Source organism: Chiloscyllium plagiosum, unplaced genomic scaffold, assembly GCF_037043375.1.
Source record: "Chiloscyllium plagiosum isolate Xiang-an unplaced genomic scaffold, Cpla_swu_hap1 HiC_scaffold_8, whole genome shotgun sequence".
In the NCBI taxonomy this organism is placed as follows: domain Eukaryota; kingdom Metazoa; phylum Chordata; class Chondrichthyes; order Orectolobiformes; family Hemiscylliidae; genus Chiloscyllium; species Chiloscyllium plagiosum.
The window spans coordinates 48,983,734-49,004,878 of record NW_028270146.1 but is presented as its reverse complement, the minus strand read 5'-3'; the positions used below and the strand labels follow the sequence as shown (position 1 = coordinate 49,004,878).

The following is a 21,145-nucleotide window of genomic DNA, read 5'->3' as shown; positions in this document are numbered from 1 at the left end:
AGCAGGCTCATGGTGCTGAACAGCCTATTCCTGTTCCTATTTCTTATGGTTTGAGTTGCAGATACATATAGGTAAGTCAAATGCGTGTGCCAGAACATGACAGATGGAGTAAATGTAAAAATTTTCAATTTGGAAGGAAGACAAAACAGCAGAGTATTACTCCATCAAAGAGCAACTATAGAATTTCATGGTGCAAATGGATTTGTGTGCTCTGGCGCATGAATGACAAAAAAAGTTACTGTGTAAGTAAAGCATGTACTCAAGGTGGCCATGAAAAGCTCTTCTTCATTACAAGAGAAGCTGAACATAAAGTATGTTGTGCTTCAGTTATACAGGAGACAGGTGAGACATTATCTTCTATATTGTCTGTTGTTGTGGTGTCCTTATCTTAAAGGAGGATGTAAATGCAGTGGAGGCTGGTCAGAGCAGCTTTACTAGATTGATATCGGGATAGGCAGACAGTCTGATGATGATAGGTTGAACAGGCTGATTTGTTTCTACTGGAGTTTAGAAGAGTGAGTGGTGACTTTATCGAGGTGTGTAACATCTTGATTGACTTGACCAGGTGAGCATTAAAAGGACGTTTCCCCTTGTGGGTCAATCCTGAATGAGGGGGGTTGAAACTTTATTGCTGGAACAGCACAGCAGGTCAGGCAGCATCCAGGGAACAGGAGATTCGACGTTTCGGGCACAGGCCCTTCTTCAGGAATGAGCAGAGAGTGTTCAGCAGGAGAAGATAAAAGGTAGGGAGGAGGGACTTGGAGGAGGGGAGTTGGAAATGTGATAGGTGGAAAGAGGTCAAGGTGAGGGTGATAGGTCGGAGTAGGATGGAGGCGGAGAGGTCAAGAAGAAGACTGCAGGTCAGGAAGGCGGTGCCGGGCTGGAGAGATCCGGCTGAGACAAGGTGGGGGGAGGGGGGATGAAGAAACTGGTGAAGTCCAAGTTCATCCCCTGGGGTTGGAGGGTTCCCAGTCGGAAGATAAGACGCTCCTCCTCCGACCGTCGGGTTGTTGTGGTTTGGCGGTGGATGAGTCCAATGACCTGCATATCCTCGGTGGAGTGGGAGGGGGAGTTGAAATGCTGTGCCACAGGTTGGTTGGGTTGGTTCGTCCGGGTGGCCCAGAGGTGCTCTCTGAATCGCTCCGCAAGTAGGCGGCCTGTCTCCCCAATATAGAGGAGGCCACACCGGCTGCAGCGGATGCAGTAGATGATGTGGGTGGAGGTGCAGGTGAATCTGTGGCGGATATGGAAGTTTCCCTTGGGGCCTTGGAGAGAAGTGAGGGGGGAGGTGTGGGCGCAAGTGTTGCACCTCCTGCGGTTGCAAGGGAAGGTGCCGGGAGTGGAGGTTGGGTCGGTGGGGGGTGTGGATCTGACAAGGGAGTCGCAGAGGGAGTGGTCTCTACGGAAAGCTGATAGGGGAGGGGAGGGAAATATATCCTTGGTGCTGGGGTCTGTTTGGAGGTGGCGGAAGTGACGGCGGATGATGCGCTGTACATGGAGATTGGTGGGGTGGTAGGTGAGGACCAGTGGGGTTCTGTCCTGGTGGCGGTTGGAGGGGCGGGGCTCAAGGGCGGAGGAGCGGGAAGTGGAGGAGATGCGGTGGAGGGCACCGTCGACCACGTCGGGGGGGAAATTGCGGTCCTTGAAGAAGGAGGCCATCTGTGTTGTACGTATTTTGAACTGGTCCTCCTGGGAGCAGATGCGGCGGAGACGAAGGAATTGGGAGAATGGGATGGCGTTTTTACAGGGGGCAGGATGGGAGGTGGTGTCGTCCAGGTAGCTGTGGGAGTCGGTTGGTTTGTAGTAGATGTCCGTGTTGATTCGGTCGCCTGAGATAGAAACAGAAAGGTCTAGGAAGGGGAGGGAGGAGTCCGAGACTGTCCAGGTGGAACACATCATCTACTGCATCCGCTGCAGCCGGTGTGGCCTCCTCTATATTGGGGAGACAGGCCGCCTACTTGCGGAGCGATTCAGAGAGCACCTCTGGGCCACCCGGACGAACCAACCCAACCAACCTGTGGCACAGCATTTCAACTCCCCCTCCCACTCCACCGAGGATATGCAGGTCATTGGACTCATCCACCGCCAAACCACAACAACCCGACGGTCGGAGGAGGAGCGTCTTATCTTCCGACTGGGAACCCTCCAACCCCAGGGGATGAACTTGGACTTCACCAGTTTCTTCATCCCCCCTCCCCCCACCTTGTCTCAGCCGGATCTCTCCAGCCCGGCACCGCCTTCCTGACCTGCAGTCTTCTTCTTGACCTCTCCGCCTCCATCCTACTCCGACCTATCACCCTCACCTTGACCTCTTTCCACCTATCACATTTCCAACTCCCCTCCTCCAAGTCCCTCCTCCCTACCTTTTATCTTCTCCTGCTGAACACTCTCTGCTCATTCCTGAAGAAGGGCCTGTGCCCGAAACGTCGAATCTCCTGTTCCCTGGATGCTGCCTGACCTGCTGTGCTGTTCCAGCAATAAAGTTTCAACTTTGATCTCCAGCATCTGCAGACCTCACTTTCTCCTCCCTGAATGAGGGGGGTCAATGTTCTAAAGTTAGGGGTCACCTTTCCAGGACAAATATGGAGGAAATTTTTCTTCCTTTCAGAGGGTTGTACAACTTTGGAAATAGCTGCCTCAGGTGGCACTAAATGAATATCAAGACAGATTCTTGTTAGGCAGCAAGGAGACACATAGACGACAACTGCTTCATTTTGTACATCAACGCCTTTATGTCATATCTAGACAGGATTATTTCAATACTCATCATTGATCATTGGGCTGTTTTACCCAAAACTATATAAGGGGAATGCACAGCCTATAAGCATTATAGCAGATTGATGATATCTTCAACGTCAAGAAATCCAAGAGATAGGAGGATTGGGTGAGAAAATCGCAGAGGTAGATAATTAGCCACGGTCTAGTTGAACATCAAATCAGAGTCAAAGAGCCAAATGGCCCATTCCTGCTCTTATATCCTATGTTCCTAATTGCAATTTAGGCTCTCAAACCACAATTCTTATGTGCCACAGCACAGATTAGGTGGCTGGATGGTTCAATGCAATTTACTTATGCAAATATACATAGTTCCATTTATTTTCTCCATACCTTGGACCAGATGCTTTTGTTACTTTCATTTAAACAAAATGATTAAACTTTCATTTAAACAGATGGATGGCTCTTTTGTGGACCTCAGCCATCCCCATTTCCAACTGGTCTCTAAACAGGCATGTATAGACATGAAGATTGAAGGGCATAATATTCTCAAGAATTCACATTACTATCCAAAGTGAAAGATGTAAACGGTTTAAATTGTTACCACACTAGTCTACCAACATAAAGTTGCATCTAAAATTAGGATTGTTCTGGGATTACTGGCACATTTAAATTATTTAAATTGAGTATTCACATTTCCAAAATAAGCAATAAATGGTAACTTAAATAGAAGCAAAATGTATGGTTTCATGAGCCACTTAAGAAATAAAGTATGCCATTCTGTTTACAATAATTTTTTTAAAAAATTTAAATCTGAAAATATACCTGTCAACTTTGCATGCCTTGTACCAGCCTCCATATTCACCAAATGTGGTGCCATCTTTTGGTTTTCCCTAAATAAAATACAATATGCATAATATATAAAACAGGCTTATATATGAAATTCAAGCATTTGACAAAGAGAGCATTAAAAAAAAATCAAGTGCAGAATGCAGTGATTATGGAACACATACTACTTCAACATCTTCTGGTCGTTTGAGTTCAAAATTGTAGCATTTGAGAAGACTAACATAAAATTCCTCAAACTCATGCCTCAGTCTCACCCAACATATTCACAGAAATTCATATTGCCTGCCACCTTTTTAAAGAAGGGGAAATATCACATATAAAAGTGAGCCTTTCAGGAAAACCTGCCTATTGGAAGATTCATAGAACACTGACTTCATATCCTCTTAATTAAAGATGGCGCATGTAATATTGTGATCATAAAATACTTTCCAACATTCATATCTTTCCACTATTACAGAATTCGTTATGGATTCATTTTATGATCGGTCTGAAGCAGACTAAAAGCATGTTCCATAATAACACTAAAAACAATAGGAAAGTCATGTTAACCAACTTAATCTTACCTTGCACTGTTCCTCTCTTTCTTCAGCATGCATCCAAATAGGCTTATTTTCATCTGGGAAAAGATAATTCAGCCATTTTTCATACAGAAAGTAACATCACAAATAGAGAGTTGTTCCATAACTTTAATAATTTGATCTTTCATTCAAGGTTATCTTTCTTAAAAGAAACAGGAATTTGACTGCCCAAATAAATTAGCAGGAAAGAGAATGCATTAAAATAAGAAAATATGACAGAACTCAGATAAGACTGGAATGTTAAATCTGTGTACTTCCAGTCATTGTTAATTCAAAAAATTATCCATACACCTGGAAACACCACCAAATTTCTGCATCAGCAACAAAAACAAAGTAAATGGGGGAGAAAGCTAACAGAATTTAAACCTCGTTCATGCTGACCTATGTAACAAAAATCAGTTAAGTTGTGCTTGTCAGAATGGGGGAAAAACCCAAAAACATCTACTTACCATCCACACAACCAAACTCCCTTTCATGAGCACGAGTGAGAATCTCTTTATACAATGTTTCTGCTTGTTTGAACTTGCCTTGCTTTAGGTAGCAAGAAGCCTGGAAACCCAGAACACATATTTTATTCAAAAACATAGTGGAGTCCAGGGGCTTAACTACAGTGAAACTTGCATTTTTAAAAATCCATAAAATTCATATAGAGACCAAGTAAATGAAGTAAAAGCATAAGAATGTGTGACAAGCGTGTAATAACAAAAAAAGCAGGAAACAATGAAGTGATGGACAAGATATTAAAAGGACAAGAATTCAAACCAGAAGTCTTCATCAGCAGAAATCCAAAGAACACTGCACAAGGATCAAATCCTGGACATCAGAGACACTGTTGATTGGAATTGTAGCTACATTCCACCATGACTCATAGCCAAGTAAGGCTTAACTTGCTTACTTGAGGGTTGCCATATGCAATAAAGTCTAAATCATTCTTTCAGTACTTGATTGTCTGTGAGATTTCTTAACAAGTAGCCGAATTGAAGCAGGTTGTGGTGATTTATGCACATGCTGTTGAAAAAGGGCAAAGAGGAACAAATAGAATGCAAAGGCAGGTCAGGAAAACATTAAAGCAGAATGGAAATCAAAGGTCTCATAAAACAAAGTACAAAGGCAGAGGCAATGGATGAGACAGATCATAAGTAGGTGCTATTAACAAGAAAAATATGAAGTTTAACAAAGTAAGATCATAAAAAACAAAATAAGTTGGGGGAATGGAAATATCAAGTTCAAGAACAAAATTCAGAACATGGCTGCTTTACAGAATATCTTCACTCAGTCTACATCCATGACCTCAACCTCACCATCAGCTCCCATTTGAGTGCACGGTCTTGCTCTCATATTTGCATTTCTATCTTAGGTCTACGGCAATGTTTCAATGAAGCCAACGCAAGCTGCAGAAACAGTGTCTTGTTTTCCACTGGGGCATTTTACAGCCATCTGAACTCAATATTGAGTTCAACAACTCCAGACCATGAACTTTGTCCTTCATTCTGAGATTCCCCTCCTCCCCAAACACCACCACAAATACCACCACAAGCTACCAGACCTAAGTTTTCATAGCATGTTGGTTACTCAAATTAGGTATATTGCATAAGGCATTTTATAAACCTAGTACAAACACAAACTCTTCAGAGTTTCAAACTTTGTGACATGTAGTGTGCTTCTGGTTGAAGGGGGTGTTTTTATAATGAGGTCATACTGAGCACGTGTGCAAACTGACGTGGAGACATCTTAGATCAAAGCAGTGGCACCTCCTGGATTATATCAAAATGGAGAATGTGACCCTCTATCATTCACATTAATGTATTTCAGCAAGATGAGTGGAGATATTAATTAAACTGTATTCAAACACAGACAGTTACAACGTACTGTTAGAAATGCTAAAAGACTGGTAGAAAGTCTTATCAATTTAGTACTACAGGGGGAATAACAGTATTTCTTTTAATAGCTGGAACCTCAATTTTTCACATAACGGAGATGCCTTTGAAGTGACTGCAGGCTTATTAGCAAACTTCAGTCTCCAATGTCAGTGCTTTAATAATGACAATTACCTAGATTTCATATGTTATTTTTCAACTTATCATGATCTACTGTGAAGTCAATTGAGTAATAAACAATGGGGATTTTGTCAGGTACTGTATGGAACAATAACCAGTAACAATTTAGACGAATAATTGGATGGGAAAATATTGTATTATAATGCAGTAGTTAAAGAGTGATAATTCCCTTCACCAAATGACTGTAAACCATTGTAACCCGCTCTTGACGTATTGTTGTAATTGTTAAGCCATCTGCACAGTCTAGTGACATGGGTTAGTTATTTATTGAAATAATCAGGATTAAGTTATATAAATAGTACTTATTCAAATCTTGTGTGGAAACCTTTTGCACCTTGCATTTTTGGATCGTCAGTTGAATAACATAACTCTAAGTGTGTGAATGTGTTCCGCACAAGCTGATGCAACCTGCAGTAGCACTGCTTACTATGATTATTTACTCATTGATTCATTTATTTTACAAAACTGTTCTGTGTAAGAAGTTCCATCCAGGCAGGAAAGAGGAAGCAGTGCTTAATTTCTGTATTGAATAACTTGATTTAGGTCTCTGTCACTTTCAAAGGTTAGTTAGATATGAAAGGGATTTGAATTTTAAGATAATTGAACAAATCCTAAGGCATTTGTAACCTTTATTTGTACACAAAAAAGTTAAATAAAATTTTTTTAAAAACAAAAAAGGGCAGCACGATGGCTCAGAGGTTAGCACTGCAGCCTCACAGAGCCAGGGACCCAGGTTTGATTCCCTCCTCGGGCGAATGTCTGTGTGAAGTTTGCACATTCTCCCAGTGTCTGCATGGGTTTCCTCCAGGTGCTCCGGTTTCCTCTCACAATCCAAAGATGTACAGGTCAGGTGAACTGACCATGCTAAATTGCCCATAGTGATAGGTGTATTAGTCAGGGGTAAATATAGGGTAAGGGAATGGGTCTGGTTGAGTTACTCGAGGGTCGGTGTGGACATATTGGGCCAAAGGGCCTGTTTCCATACTGTAGGAAAGCTAATCTAATCAATTTAAGGTCAATGTGCTATCTCAGCACAAAAGGTAACGCTGAAGCATTCACAGAAAGGATGATCCATCATGGACTACTCCAGTGGTCCCCAGCATTATGAATACCAGACTTCAGCCAATTCGATTCATTCTATTTGATATCAAGAAATTTAGGCAAAGGCAATATTCCAACATTCCAATGACAACATTCCAGCAGTAGTGTTAAAGACTTGCGCTCCAGAACTTGCCACTCTCCTCGCCAAACTCTCCCCAGTAGAGGTACAATGCTGGCATCTACCCAACAATGTGGAAAATTGCCCAGGTATTTCCTGGAACAAAAAGCAGGACAAATCCGACCAAGCCAATTACTGCCCAGTGACGGAAGGACTCATCAACTGTACTATCAAACAGCACTTGCTCAGCGACACTCGGTTTCGGTTCCACTTGGGTCAGTCAACTCCTGACTTCATTGCAGTCTTGGTTCAAGCATGGACACAAGACCTAAATTTCAGAGGTGAGATGAGAATGACAACCCTTGACATCAAGGTTACATTTGATCAAGTGTGGCATCAAAGAGCTCGAGCAAAACTGGAATCAATATGTACCAGCAGGAAAACTCTCCACTCCTTTGAATCATACCTGGCGCTTAGGAAGATGGTTGTTGTTGATGGTCAGTGATCTGAACACCAGGACATCTCTGCAGGAGTTCCTCAGGGCAGTGTCCTAAGCCCAACCATCTTCAGTTGCTTCATCAATGACCTTCCCCCAATTATAATGTCAGAAGTGAGGACACCCACAGATGATTTCACCATTCATAACTCCTCAGGTACTGCGTTCTGAGAAAAGGTCACTCAATCCGAAAAGTTAACTCTGATTTCTCTCCACAGGTGCTGTCAGACCTGCTGACCTTTTCCAGTAATTTTGGCTTTCGGCCCTCAGATACTGAAGTAGTCCATGCTCAAATGCAACAAGATCTGGACATATCAAGGCTTGGGCTGGTAAATGCCAAGTAACATCTGCACTACTTATATGCCAGACAATGACCATCTACAATAATAGAGGATCTAACCACTGCCCTTTGTCATTCAATTGTATTATCACTACTATCAATATCCATGGGGTTACCATTGACCAGAAACTCAACTGGACTGGCCACATAATCACAGTGGCTACAAGAGCAGGTCAGAGGTTGGGAATAACCTCCTGACACCCCAAAGGGTACCTACCATCTACAAGTCACAAGTCAGGAGTGTGACAGAATACTCCTCACTTACCTGGATGAATGCAACTTCAACAACACTCAAGAAGCTGACACCATCCAGTCATTTATTTCATTGTGGTTTGTTGGATCTTGTTCCATGTTAATCAGTTCCAGCATTTTGCTTTATCACAATGGTGAACATAAATCAAAAATATAGTTGATATGAAAGCATTTTATGACATCCTGAGGTTGTGAAAGCTATATTAATACAAACTCTAAACAGTAAGAGATATAGAGGGAGAGAAAGGGAAGACAGACAGAGGGTTTAAATTTAAATTCAAGAAATTAATATAAATGAACTAAGTTCAGTTTATTAACTGCCATTAAACTAAGATAAATATTATGTTATGAAATTAGAATGTAACATATGCTGTTGATCACAACTTTTCATATGTAACAATTTAATACGATCATGCAGTCTTACCAAGTTGTTTTTTGTCTTTGCTACATTTGGATCATCAGGTCCAAGTTTTGTCTGATAAATCTCCAATGCACGTTCATAATAATATTCTACTTCTTCATACTTTCCCTGGTTCTGACATAACAATGCCAAATTATTTAGCTGTTTTGCCACATCAGGATGATCCCTACCCAGTACCTACAAAAATAAGCGTAAAGATTTTAATATATTCACTTCGCAAAGTATTCAGCAACTCACTGTTTCTCAATGCAGATGCTCAAGTAACGATAATTATATACACATCAATGTTAAGAGATGGTCTATAAAATTTAAAATATACAGAGATCATGAAGTAACAGACCTTATTAAAAGAAAAGCAAACAATTTTACAGAAGGATTCAACTTCCATAATAGTGAAATTCAAATTGAATAAACAATGCGAATTAATTTTGATGAATTGCAAAATCTGGCAATGAGCATATGCCTACCACTCTGATCTAATTCAATTAAGTTCCATCAATCTTCTGAATAAGTGTACTTCAATGTAAATTGGAGAATAACATTCAAAGTAGTCAAACCTTGCTTGACAAGATTACTGCAATAACTCATTTCTGTGGTTACAAATATCTAGATACTGACACTACCCATCACTCAAAAGATCAACTCATCCATTTTGCTTATTACTTTTCATTCAATTGCCATCGTTATTTCTAATCACACTATTTATTTCATACATTTTTAAACACTTGCACTCCTCTAAATCGTTTCGTCAGTAAATAGAAGGTTAGCAGTCAGTCTTTAGCCTTAATGCCTTATCTAAATGTATCAATATCCCATAGAAGTAGAATGCCCACAATAGCAGGCAAGACTCAAATATTACTCAGTGATCTACACAAAGTTAAGATAACTGATTTTAATTTAAATTAGATTTCAAATTAAATTGGCATATGAAACTGACAGCAATGGTATTTGTACACCAGCTTCGCAAGTGATAAATTTCAAAGGTACAATCACCTTTGCTGATGGACATTTTGAGACAACACAATTGTTTTGCAACTAGACCATTCTCTTCAATGGTCTAGAAATCCCCAAAAGGCATAAATCTCACTTGCTAACTAGTTATACAGTTTGAAATGAGGACCCAGTATTCTACTACAGGAAGATATCTCTTCCACATTTATCTAGTCCTCAATTGGTCCAAATGCATAGTACAAACTGCTTATTATTTTCCTGAAAGGAATCCAAGGTAAACTGGTCATGTATAAACAGTAAAAATCTTTAGTTATCAGTAACATTGCATGAGGTAGTCAATATACAAGATTTAATAACAGACACATTGTCTGTCCTGCAACAAAAGCGTAATGTATTGGTTCCATGTGATCCATCCTATGTGGATTGCAACTTCACTTTTTATAGCAAATTGCAGAAGAAAACATTTCTGTTGAAAATGGTTTACCAAAATATTTCCTAAAGCACAACGTATGTTGAATCTATAAGTATAACATGCTGACCTTTTCACGTATTTCCAGAGCTCTCTTACACATGGGTTCAGCCTCTCTATATTTTCCCCTTTTTCCATGAAGTACTGCAAGATTATTTAATGTAGCTGCCACCTAAAAGGAATCCAATTAGATAATTACAAGGAAAAGCCTTATGATAAAGAACTAACACAAGATAATCAAAGGCTAGATCAAAACCAGAAAAATCAAAATTAAATTCAATAAATAAAGTGTGGAGATTTCATATTTATGTAGTATATAGTAGTATCAACATTTATCAGAAATATATATTCAAAGATATTAGCACCTAAAACCAAATCAAACAAAATCAATGAAAGCTCTCTGGAATACTGCCGAAAAATATGATTTTTGGATTATGCACATATGGTCAAGGGTGTGCATGTAATGATTCTTTATAACTAAATGAATAGGTGATTCACAATTTAACCTCCCTACCTGCTCATCATTAAGGAAAGGGAGATGTAAATTTCAGCCTGTTGGTTTAACATGAAGAATAATTTAAACCTTACTCTAGATTTCCACACAAATAATGTACAGATGTAAAGTATGTTATGAAAAGGCAACACAAACCGCAGGGTGATCTTTACCCAAGGTCTTCTCTCGAATGGCTAAGGCATCATGAAGTAGGTTTGCTGCCTCTTTGTATTTGTTCTGATCTCTAAATCACATTTTTCAAATAAAAAGGGCCACAATTAAAATTTATATGAATCTAATGTCTCAAGTGCTCAAAAGGTCTCATTTGCAAATTTCACTTGTACACATCTCTCTCACAAGCTAAAATTATTTGTTTGCATTTATTCATTTGTGGTAGTCACAATAAAATGAAAGTTAAACATTTACAGAATTATCTCAACTGTGCGATTTCACAACTGTTATATTTGAGTTTTGCTGAGAAAAGACATTTTGTCAAAACTATTCATCTTGCATTCATGCAGATATTCAAAATAATGTCATTGTATAGCAGGATAACATGTCTATGCTGTATGAGAAAAATGTGTGAATTGGCTTTTAAATAGATTCTGATTGGTAGAGGCATTTCTATAGAGACTGGACCAGTTGGATTATGACATTCAGTTAAGTGCCAAACTTTATTTAAATTTTAAATTAGGCAGGTTGATTTTGGTTGGTCAAGACATTGCCTAGAAATGAACCAGAGAATGACTGTTGCATGTGTGTGTTTTTTTCCTGCCTGCAAAAAAAAACAGGACTGTCTATTAACAAATGAATTTTCCAGGGTTTGCAATTTGGCATGCAAGTGGAACTGGTTCTGTCTAGTGATATGAAGCTTCCAGTGTATGTACACGCGTACCAAATTGCAAGCATGACAGAATCCTAAAATTGACTGTCATTGTAATTCTTACCCACTCATGATTATTTAGCAAATTCTATCCAATTGAGGAATCCCATGTAACATTAAACACCATGCCTTGAGCTTTGCCCACATGGTCCTGTTGGGTGCCTGATCTAAACAGCCAAATGCAGATGTTATTTGATAAATCTTTAGCATATCCACCAGTACAGCCTACATACTATCTCACCAGCACCATTAAATGTAAACCTCACTTATGTTGTTACTATATAATAGGAACATGAATCAGCTAGCTTAGTGTGTTGCTGGAGGTAAACCGCGGGGGTGATGTAGGGATGCAACATACAATCTACAAGGTTTAAATAAGCATTTGAGTAGAAGAAAACAAAATAATGCATCTCGCCTATGTCCTATCTAAAAACCTCCTATACAAATCAATATGAACAAAAGTGGAGCATTGAGTACAGGTTCAAACATGCATGAGTTATTCCTGTTGCCCTTCAGCAAAGCACCAAACATAATACAGGAAATTATTTATTAACTGACAACTATGGGACCAGGACTGTACCAGTTGATCAAATATTCTGGTTGATCAAGGGGTCCACATAACCAAGGTAAAAACACACACTAACTAATAGAAACACAATGCAACATTATTATACTTAATTTACAGCATATATCACTTAAATAATAGCTTAATTAAAACTTAACGACAGGTGCCTTCTTACTTGCACTCTCAGCTGACTACTCAGACATTGTGAAGTTCGCAATAATACAGTAAACTTCTGATGTTTCAAGTATATAACATCTGCTGGTTTATCAAAAGTGCTGGTTCATTAGGTGCCAATTAAAACAAAGTTTGCAGTGTGGCATTTCCATTTCTCAAGCAAGCCAACATTATAATATCCAAATGATATGTCAAATTATGCACAACTTTATTACACGGATTAGCTAGCACTAACAACTGAGCTCAGACTGTTTCAGTCACTTGTGGATCATTATACCTCACAAAAATAGATGTCATTGGATTAAACCTGTGCACCATCACTGAAGAACATTATACACTTTCAAAAGTCCTCAAACCAGGTATGAAGCAATTACTTATTGCTCTTAAACAAGTTTACGTTTTAGTTCCAATAAACATCTTACTGCTTCTGTAACTTGTAAAATGTGATTGCATAAATAAAGGCTCCAGCATAAGTGATTTGTTCTGTAAGTCATAATTATTTCTTTCATAAATACTTTAAAAATTCATACTTTTCCATAAATAGCAATGTGACACTAACCTGTACACCAAAGCAAGAATATTGAGCATAGTAGCAACGTCAGGATGATCATGCCCTGATGTTTTCTCCAAATCTTCAAGAGCCTGTTTACAAAGAGGTACGGCTACTTCATACCTGCCTTGAGATGCATACTGTATGACTAAATTATGTAAGGTCCTTAGTCTGGCTGGTATCTCATAACCACCCTGCTGTGCTGCAACGGCTGCACTGCTGTGTTGTTGCTGAACTGTAAATTGATAAAATGTTATCTTTAATATTTCAAGTTATATGGATAGAAAACACTGTAGGTAAAATATTATCTATAACATACTATATTAGATGTAACACAATTGTTGGAACTTTACTAACAGCCCAGATATCACATTAAAGTATTTTTCCAGAACTCTCAGTCAAAACATTGGCTTAATCAAGCACTCAGAAGTTTTCTTTTAAGGATTTCAAAGTCACTCATTTTGATTGAGGCCTCTTACAAACATAACACCAATTATGTATCACTTTTTCCTCAGTTGCATTCAAATTATAACTGATTAATCAGTATACCATGACAGCAACTGTAACTTAACGCTATTTGGGTCAAGGTTTTCCTATTTCGGTATGCATAACAATTTCAGATCAAGAGTAGGAGAGATAATGGAAATGTTCAACTTTAAACAATGACATAAAAATACAGTAGGTCATTTTAACTCAAAATCTGGTTTGCTTTATACCCATCAGCATCTCGCCTAATATGGACAGAATCTTTTAAGAATACAAACGTGTACTATCACACAAAAGTCTTCTATTTTAAATTTCCTATCGTGTGCAGAACATCAGCAACAAAACGGGGGAAGGAAAATAATGAAAAGGAACATAGGGATAATGAAGAATGAAATGTAGAGCTAAGAGTATACATAGGAAAATAATGTTGACAAAGCTGCAGAATACAAGAACAAAAGAAATAAAGGTGAAACAGGTTGCTCAATCCTGCTCTACCAATTATGTGATCATGTTCAACCTTGAGACTTCATTCCACACTGCTAGACTCTCAAATCCCACCCAATTCTCTTAGAAAACATATCACATTCAGTCTTGAATATACTTGACCACAGAGTATTCACAAGTCTCAGGAGTAGAGAATTCCATAGATCCATTGCTCTAGGCAAAGACAGTTTCCATCAAAGTTCAAAATGGTCGTGTCCTGGTCCTGAGACTACGCCCTTCAGCACTCAATGCCCTATTTCTGCTCCTACCAGCCCCTCTCCATCTACCTTATTCAGCTCTTTCAAAAGCCTGCATTGCAATATGATCACCTTTCGTTCTTCTAAACCTCAAATAATAGAAACTTAATTTACTCATTTCTCCTGAGGACAATCCTTTCATTACAGAATTAATCTAGGAGACCAAAACAGTAAATAATATCCAAAGTGGCTCCATCAAAACTTCAAAATTCCATAAAGACTTTCTTACTCTTGCATGCCAATTCCCTGAGAATAAAAGTTAACACACATTCCTCATTACTTGCTGTACCTGTATATTTATTTGAGCTCCTGTCTCTCAACAACATTTAATATCTTATACCATTTAAAAGTGAAAAACCTCACATTTGACTAGAACAAAAGATCACAAGTAGTAGGAACAGGATTAAATAAGGATTCTCCAGCCTGTCATTCATTAAGATCATAGCTGAATGGACCTGGGTTTGAATCTACTTCTATGCCAGTTCACCAACACTCCTTGATTCCTACATAATTTTAAAAACATGCACATCTCAGGTATGAATATATTCAATGACCAAGCTTCCAAAGCTCTCTAGGGTAGGGAATTGCAAGGATTCATGACCATAAAAGAAGTTTCTCCTTAACTCTGTCTTAAATGCTGATTGCTTATTCTGAAACTATACCTCTGGCTCGAGACACCTCCACTCAGGGAAATATTGTCTGAACATCTACTTCGTCAAGCTCCCTTGATTTAATATGTTTCAATATGGCCAACATTCATTCTTCTAAACTCCATGAGCATAGGCATTTTTATCCAACCTGTTTGAATGTTTTATGATACATCTCTGGAGCACTTAGAACTTGAACCCAGGAACACTACCGCTGTGCCATAGGAGCCCCCCTTCCAATAAGTATGCACTCAAACTTTCCTTATAAGCTAACACTGCATCTGATCCTTTTTTATTTCATTTGATTAATCATAATCACATGTACCCAGGTACAGTGAAAAGGTTTGTTTTGTGAGCACTACAGACAGATCATAGGAAACAGGACATACAGATCATAACAATGTCAACTGGAGTAAGATCAACATTATTTGAAGTTAGAGAGGCCCATTCAGCTGTTTAATAATAACAGGGATGAAGTGTTCTTGAACCTATTAGTGGAGTGTAAGCTTCCTTATCCTCTGTCTGACAGAAGAGGATGGAACTGATGCAAATGCATTTATCCCTCCTTAGAAAAAGGCCACAATTGTACACAAAGCATCAGTGGCCGAGAGAGTGGATGCTTTTGGATGCAGTGCCAAATCAAGTGGGCTGCTTTGTCCTGGGTAGTGTCAGGTTTCTTGAATGTTGTTGGGGCTGCATTCATCCATGCACATTGGGAATATTCCATCACACTGTATTCCAGCATACTTGTGCCTCGGAGATAGATGAGGAGAAAGTGAGGTCTGCAGATGCTGGAGATCAGAGCTGGAAATGTGTTGCTGGAAAAGCGCAGCAGGTCAGGCAGCATCCAGGGAACAGGAGAATCGACGTTTCGGGCATAAGCCCTTCTTCAGGAATGAGGAAAGTTTGTCCAGCAGGCTAAGATAAAAGGTAGGGAGGAGGGACTTGGGGGAGGGGCGTCGGAAATGTGATAGGTGGAAAGAGGTCAAGGTGAGGGTGATAGGTCAGACTGGGGTGGGGGCGGAGAGGTCGGGAAGAAGATCTCAGGTTAGGAAGGCGGTGCTGAATTTGATGGATTTGACCGAGACAGGGTGAGGGGAGAGGAAATGAGGAAACTGGTGAAATCCGAGTTCATCCCTTGTGGTTGGAGGGTTCCTAGCCGGAAGATGAGGCGTTCTTCCTCCAACCATCGTTTTGTTGTGGTCTGATGATGGAGGAGTCCAAAGACATGCATATCCTTGGTGGAGTGGGAGGGGGAATTGAAATGTTGAGCTACAGGGTGGTTGGGTTGGTTGGTCCGGGTGTCCCAGAGGTGTTCTCTGAAACGCTCTGCAAGTAGCCGGCCTGTCTCCCCAATATAGAGGAGGCCACATCGGGTGCAGAGGATGCAATAGATGATATGTGTAGCGGTGCAGGTGAATCTGTGGCGGATATGGAAGTTTCCTTTGGGGCCTTGGAGGGAGGTGAGGGGGGAGGTGTGGGCGCAAGTCTTGCACCTCCTGCGGTTGCAGGGGAAGGTGCCGGGAGTGGAGGTTGGGTTGGTGGGGCGTGTGGATCTGACGAGGGAGTCACGGAGGGAGTGGTCTTTACGGAATGCTGATAGGGGAGGGGAGGGAAATATATCCTTGGTGGTACAATCTCCATGTACAGCGCATCATCCGCCGTCATTTCCGCTACCTCCAAACGGACCCCACCACCGTTTGGAGGTAGCGGAAATGACAGCGGATGATGCGCTGTACATGGAGATTGTACCACCAAGGATATATTTCCCTCCCCTCCCCTATCAGCATTCCGTAAAGACCACTCCCTCCGTGACTCCCTCGTCAGATCCACACCCCCCACCAACCTAACCTCCACTCCCGGCACCTTCCCCTGCAACCGCAGGAGGTGCAAGACTTGCGCCCACACCTCCCCCCTCACCTCCCTCCAAGGCCCCAAAGGAAACTTCCATATCCGCCACAGATTCACCTGCACCTCTACACATATCATCTATTGCATCCTCTGCACCCAATGTGGCCTCCTCTATATTGGGGAGACAGGCCGGCTACTTGCGGAGCGTTTCAGAGAACACCTCTGGGACACCCGGACCAACCAACCCAACCACCCTGTAGCTCAACATTTCAATTCCCCCTCCCACTCCACCAAGGATATGCAGGTCTTTGGACTCCTCCATCGTCAGACCACAACAAAACGACGGTTGGAGGAAGAACGCCTCATCTTCCGGCTAGGAACCCTCCAACCACAAGGGATGAACTCGGATTTCACCAGTTTCCTCATTTCCCCTCCCCCCACCCTGTCTCAGTCAAATCCATCAAATTCAGCACTGCCTTCCTAACCTGAGATCTTCTTCCCGACCTCTCCGCCCCCACCCCAGTCTGACCTATCACCCTCACCTTGACCTCTTTCCACCTATCACATTTCCGACACCCCTCCCCCAAGTCCCTCCTCCCTACCTTTTATCTTAGCCTGCTGGACAAACTTTCCTCATTCCTGAAGAAGGGCTTATGCCCGAAACGTCGATTCTCCTGTTCCCTGGATGCTGCCTGACCTGCTGCGCTTTTCCAGCAACACATTTCCACCTTGGAGATAGATGGTGAACAGGTTTTGGGGAGTCAAGAGGTGAATTACTCGGCGCATTACTCCCAACCTCTAACCCACTCTCATAACCACTGCGTTTATATGGTGATGTCCAGCTGGATTGCTGGTCAATGATAACTCCAGGATCTTGATAGTGGCAGATTCAGTGATGGTAACACCATTGAACATCAAGGGGCAGTGGTTATATTGCCTCTTGTTGGCGATGGTCATAGCCTGGCATGTGTGTGGCATGAATGTAAATTGCCATATGTCAGCCCAAGCCTGGGTATTATCCAGATCTTGCTGCATTTGATTATGGACTGCTTCAGTATCTGAAGAGTCACAAATGGTGCTGAACATTGTAATCATTGGAGAACATCCCTACCCCACGATCAAGGGAAGGTTATTGATGATGCAGATTAAGGTGGCTGGGCCGAGGACATTACGTGAGGAACTTCTGCAGAGGTGTCCTGGAGCAGAGATAACTGACCTCAAACAATCATGACTATCTTATGTGTCAGGTATGACTCCAACCACCAGAAAGTCTGCCCCGATACCCACTGTTTCCATTTTTGCTAGGGTTCCTGATGCCACACTTGGTCAAATGTAGCCTTGATATCAAGGGCTGTCACTCTCACCTCACCTCGGGAACTCAGCTCTTTGTCTATGCTTGAACCAAAGCTGTAGTGAGGTAAGGAGCTGAGTGGCCCTGGTAGAACCCAAACTATGTATCTCTGAGCAGGTTATTGCTTGATAGCACTGTCAATGACACCTTCCATCACATTACTAATGATTGAGATTAGACTGATGGGGCAGTAATTGGTCAGGTTGGATTTATCCTGTTTTTAAGTATAGGACATACATGGGCAATTTTACACATTATTGGGTAGATGCCAGTGTTGGAACAGCGTGGCAAAGGGAGTGGCAAAACCTAAGCACAAGTCTTCTGTACTTAGAGATAGATGGACAGGCCAGAATGTTGTCAGGGCCCACTGCCGTATCCAGTGCCTCCAATCATTCCTTGACATCACCTGAAGTAATCAAATTGGCTGAAGACTGGTACCTGTAATACTGGGGACCACTAGAGGAGGCTGAGATGGATCATCCACTCAGCACTTCTGGTTGAAGACTGCTACAAGAACTTCAGCCTTACCTTCTTCACTGATGCACTGGGCTCTTCCATCATGGAGGATGGGGATATTTGTGCAGCCTCCTCCTCTAGTGAGCTGTTCAATAGTCCACCATCATTCATGACTGGATGTGGCCAGACTGCAGAACATAGAACTGACCTGTTTATCATGAGATCGCTTGTTGTTTATGCTGTTTGGCACGTAAGTAGTCCTGTTTGGTAGCTTCATCAAGGTTGATACCATATCTTCAGGTATGCCAGGTGCCTGCTCCTGCCATGCCCTCCTGCACCTTCCATTGAATCATGTTTGATCCCCTGGCCTGATGGCAATTGTTGAGGGGGGCTGTGCCAGGCCATAATGTTGCTGATTGTGCTGGAGTACAATTCTGCTGCTGTTGATGATCCACAGTACCTCATGGATGCCCATCTTGAGTTACTAGATCTGTTAGAAGTCTGTCCCATTTTTACAATGATAGTGCCACACAACACAATGGAGTTTATTCTCAATGTGAAGGCAGGATTTCGTCTCCACAAAGACTGTGTGGTGGTCACTCTTACCGAAACTGTCACAAACAGATGCATTTGCAGCTGGCAGATTGGTAAGGATGAAGTCAAGTTTTTTTTCTCCTCACCACCTGCCACACACCCAATCTAGCAGCTTTGTCCTTTAGGACACAACCGGCAGTAGGACAGCTACTGAGCCACTTGGTGATGGGCACTGAAATCTACCACTTAGAGTATATTTTGTGCCCTCACTATCGTCAGTGTTTCCTCTACGTACTGTTCAACAGGGAAGAGTACCGATTCATCTGCTGAGAGAGGGCGGTACATGGCAACTGGTAGGAGGTTTCCTTGACCATGTTTAACCTGAAGCCACGAGACTTCATGAGGTCGTGAGTCAAAGTTGAGGGCTCCCAGGGCATTTCCTTCCTAACTATATACGACTGTGCCACCACCTCTGCTGGTTCTGTCCTGCTGGTGGGACAGGACATATCATCCAAGGATGGGGCATAGTCATACTCTCAGAATCGTAACTTGCAATGTTAAGCTGTTGCTTGACTAATCGGTGAGACAGCTCTCCCAATTTTAGCAGTAGCACCCAGATCTTAGTAAGGAGGATTTTGCAGGTTCAACAGGGTTTTGCCATTGTCTTTTCTGGTGCCTAGGTCGATGCCAGGTAATCAGTTTAGTTTCTTTTTTCGTGTGTTTGTTGCGATTGATACAACTGAATGGCTTCCTCAGCCATTTCAAAAGGCAAATGAGAGTCAATCATTTTGCTGTGGGGCTGGGGTTATATGCAGGCCAGACCAGGTAAGGATGGCAGTTTCCTACCCTGAAGGACATCAGTGAACAGATGGGTTTTTCACAACAATCAACAATGGTTTCATGGTTATCATTAGACTCTTAATTCTAATTTTTTTTTATTGAATTCAAATTCCACTATTTGCAATAGCAAGATTCGAACCCAGATCTCCAGAACATCAGCTGAGCTTCTGGAGTAATAGGTAAAAACAATGACTGCAAATGCTGGAAACCAGATTCTGGATCATTGGTGCTGGAAGAGCACAGCAGTTCAGGCAGCATCTGAGAAGCAGTAAAATTGACGTTTCGGGCAAAAGCCCTTCATCAGGAATAAAGGCAGAGAGCCTGAAGCGTGGAGAGATAAGCTAGAGGAGGGTGGGGGTGGAGAGAAAGTAGCATAGAGTACAATAGGTGAGTGGGGGAGGGGGTGAATGTGATAGGTTGGGGGCGGGGGGAGGTTGGAGTGGATAGGTGGAATAGAAGATAGGACAAGTGATGGGGACAGTGCTCAGCTGGAAGTTTGGAACTAGGGTGAGGTGGGGGAAGGGGAAATGAAGAAACTGTTGAAGTCCTGAGGTTGATGCCCTGGGGTTGAAGTGTTCCGAGGCAGAAGATGAGGCATTTGCGATAATACAACTTGGGTATCATCTCCCCCAGATTCACAGAATAATTACATTCCAACAAAAAGAAAAATCCCAAGGGACAGACTCACCACCCATGGTTAGTCAAAAACTTAAAGCTTAGTACCAAATGGTAAAATACTACCTAAGTATACAAAGTTTTGTTGTAAAGCAGATGACTGCACAGAACAAAGGGGCGGGGGGGTGCAAAGAGTTACTACACGATAAGGAAAATACAAGAGAAAGTAACTTGAAATATAAAAACTAAGATAGTAAGAGTTTTTGTAGATACTTAAAGATTTAACAAATCGAGTACTGGCGCAATTAAAGAGTATCTGGGGAATTAATGATGGAACAGCAGATGAAATGAACACTTATTTTGCAGCCACTCTCACGATAGAGAATACAAATAATATCCTAGAACTAGTTGTAAATCGGAAAATGAAAAGAAAGAAGGCACTCAAGAAATTTATGGGCGGCACGGTGGCACAGTGGTTAGCACTGCTGCCTCGCAGCGCCAGAGACCCGGGTTCAATTCCCGCCTCAGGCGACTGACTGTGTGGAGTTTGCACATTCTCCCCGTGTCTGCGTGGGTTTCCTCCGGGAGCTCCGGTTTCCTCCCACAGTCACAAAGATGTGCAGGATAGGTGAATTGGCCATGTTAAATTGTCCCTAATGTTAGGTAAGGGGTA

At 41.7% G+C, this 21,145-nt stretch overlaps 1 protein-coding gene across 6 annotated transcripts in view; it reads right to left on the bottom strand.

Moving 5' to 3' along the window:
• klc1a (kinesin light chain 1a) overlaps positions 1-21,145 on the bottom strand; it is a 104,204-nt gene that overhangs the window by 37,082 nt on the left and 45,977 nt on the right. For all 6 annotated transcript variants that reach the window (XM_043697512.2, XM_043697511.2, XM_043697514.2 and 3 more), the window contains exons 5-11: positions 12,962-13,187; positions 10,937-11,024; positions 10,358-10,459; positions 8,871-9,044; positions 4,592-4,691; positions 4,128-4,180; positions 3,541-3,608 (exon numbers count right to left, since the gene is read on the bottom strand). In XM_043697512.2, the coding sequence (XP_043553447.1) occupies positions 3,541-3,608; positions 4,128-4,180; positions 4,592-4,691; positions 8,871-9,044; positions 10,358-10,459; positions 10,937-11,024; positions 12,962-13,187 (811 nt within the window). The remainder of the gene's footprint in view (positions 1-3,540; positions 3,609-4,127; positions 4,181-4,591; positions 4,692-8,870; positions 9,045-10,357; positions 10,460-10,936; positions 11,025-12,961; positions 13,188-21,145) is intronic.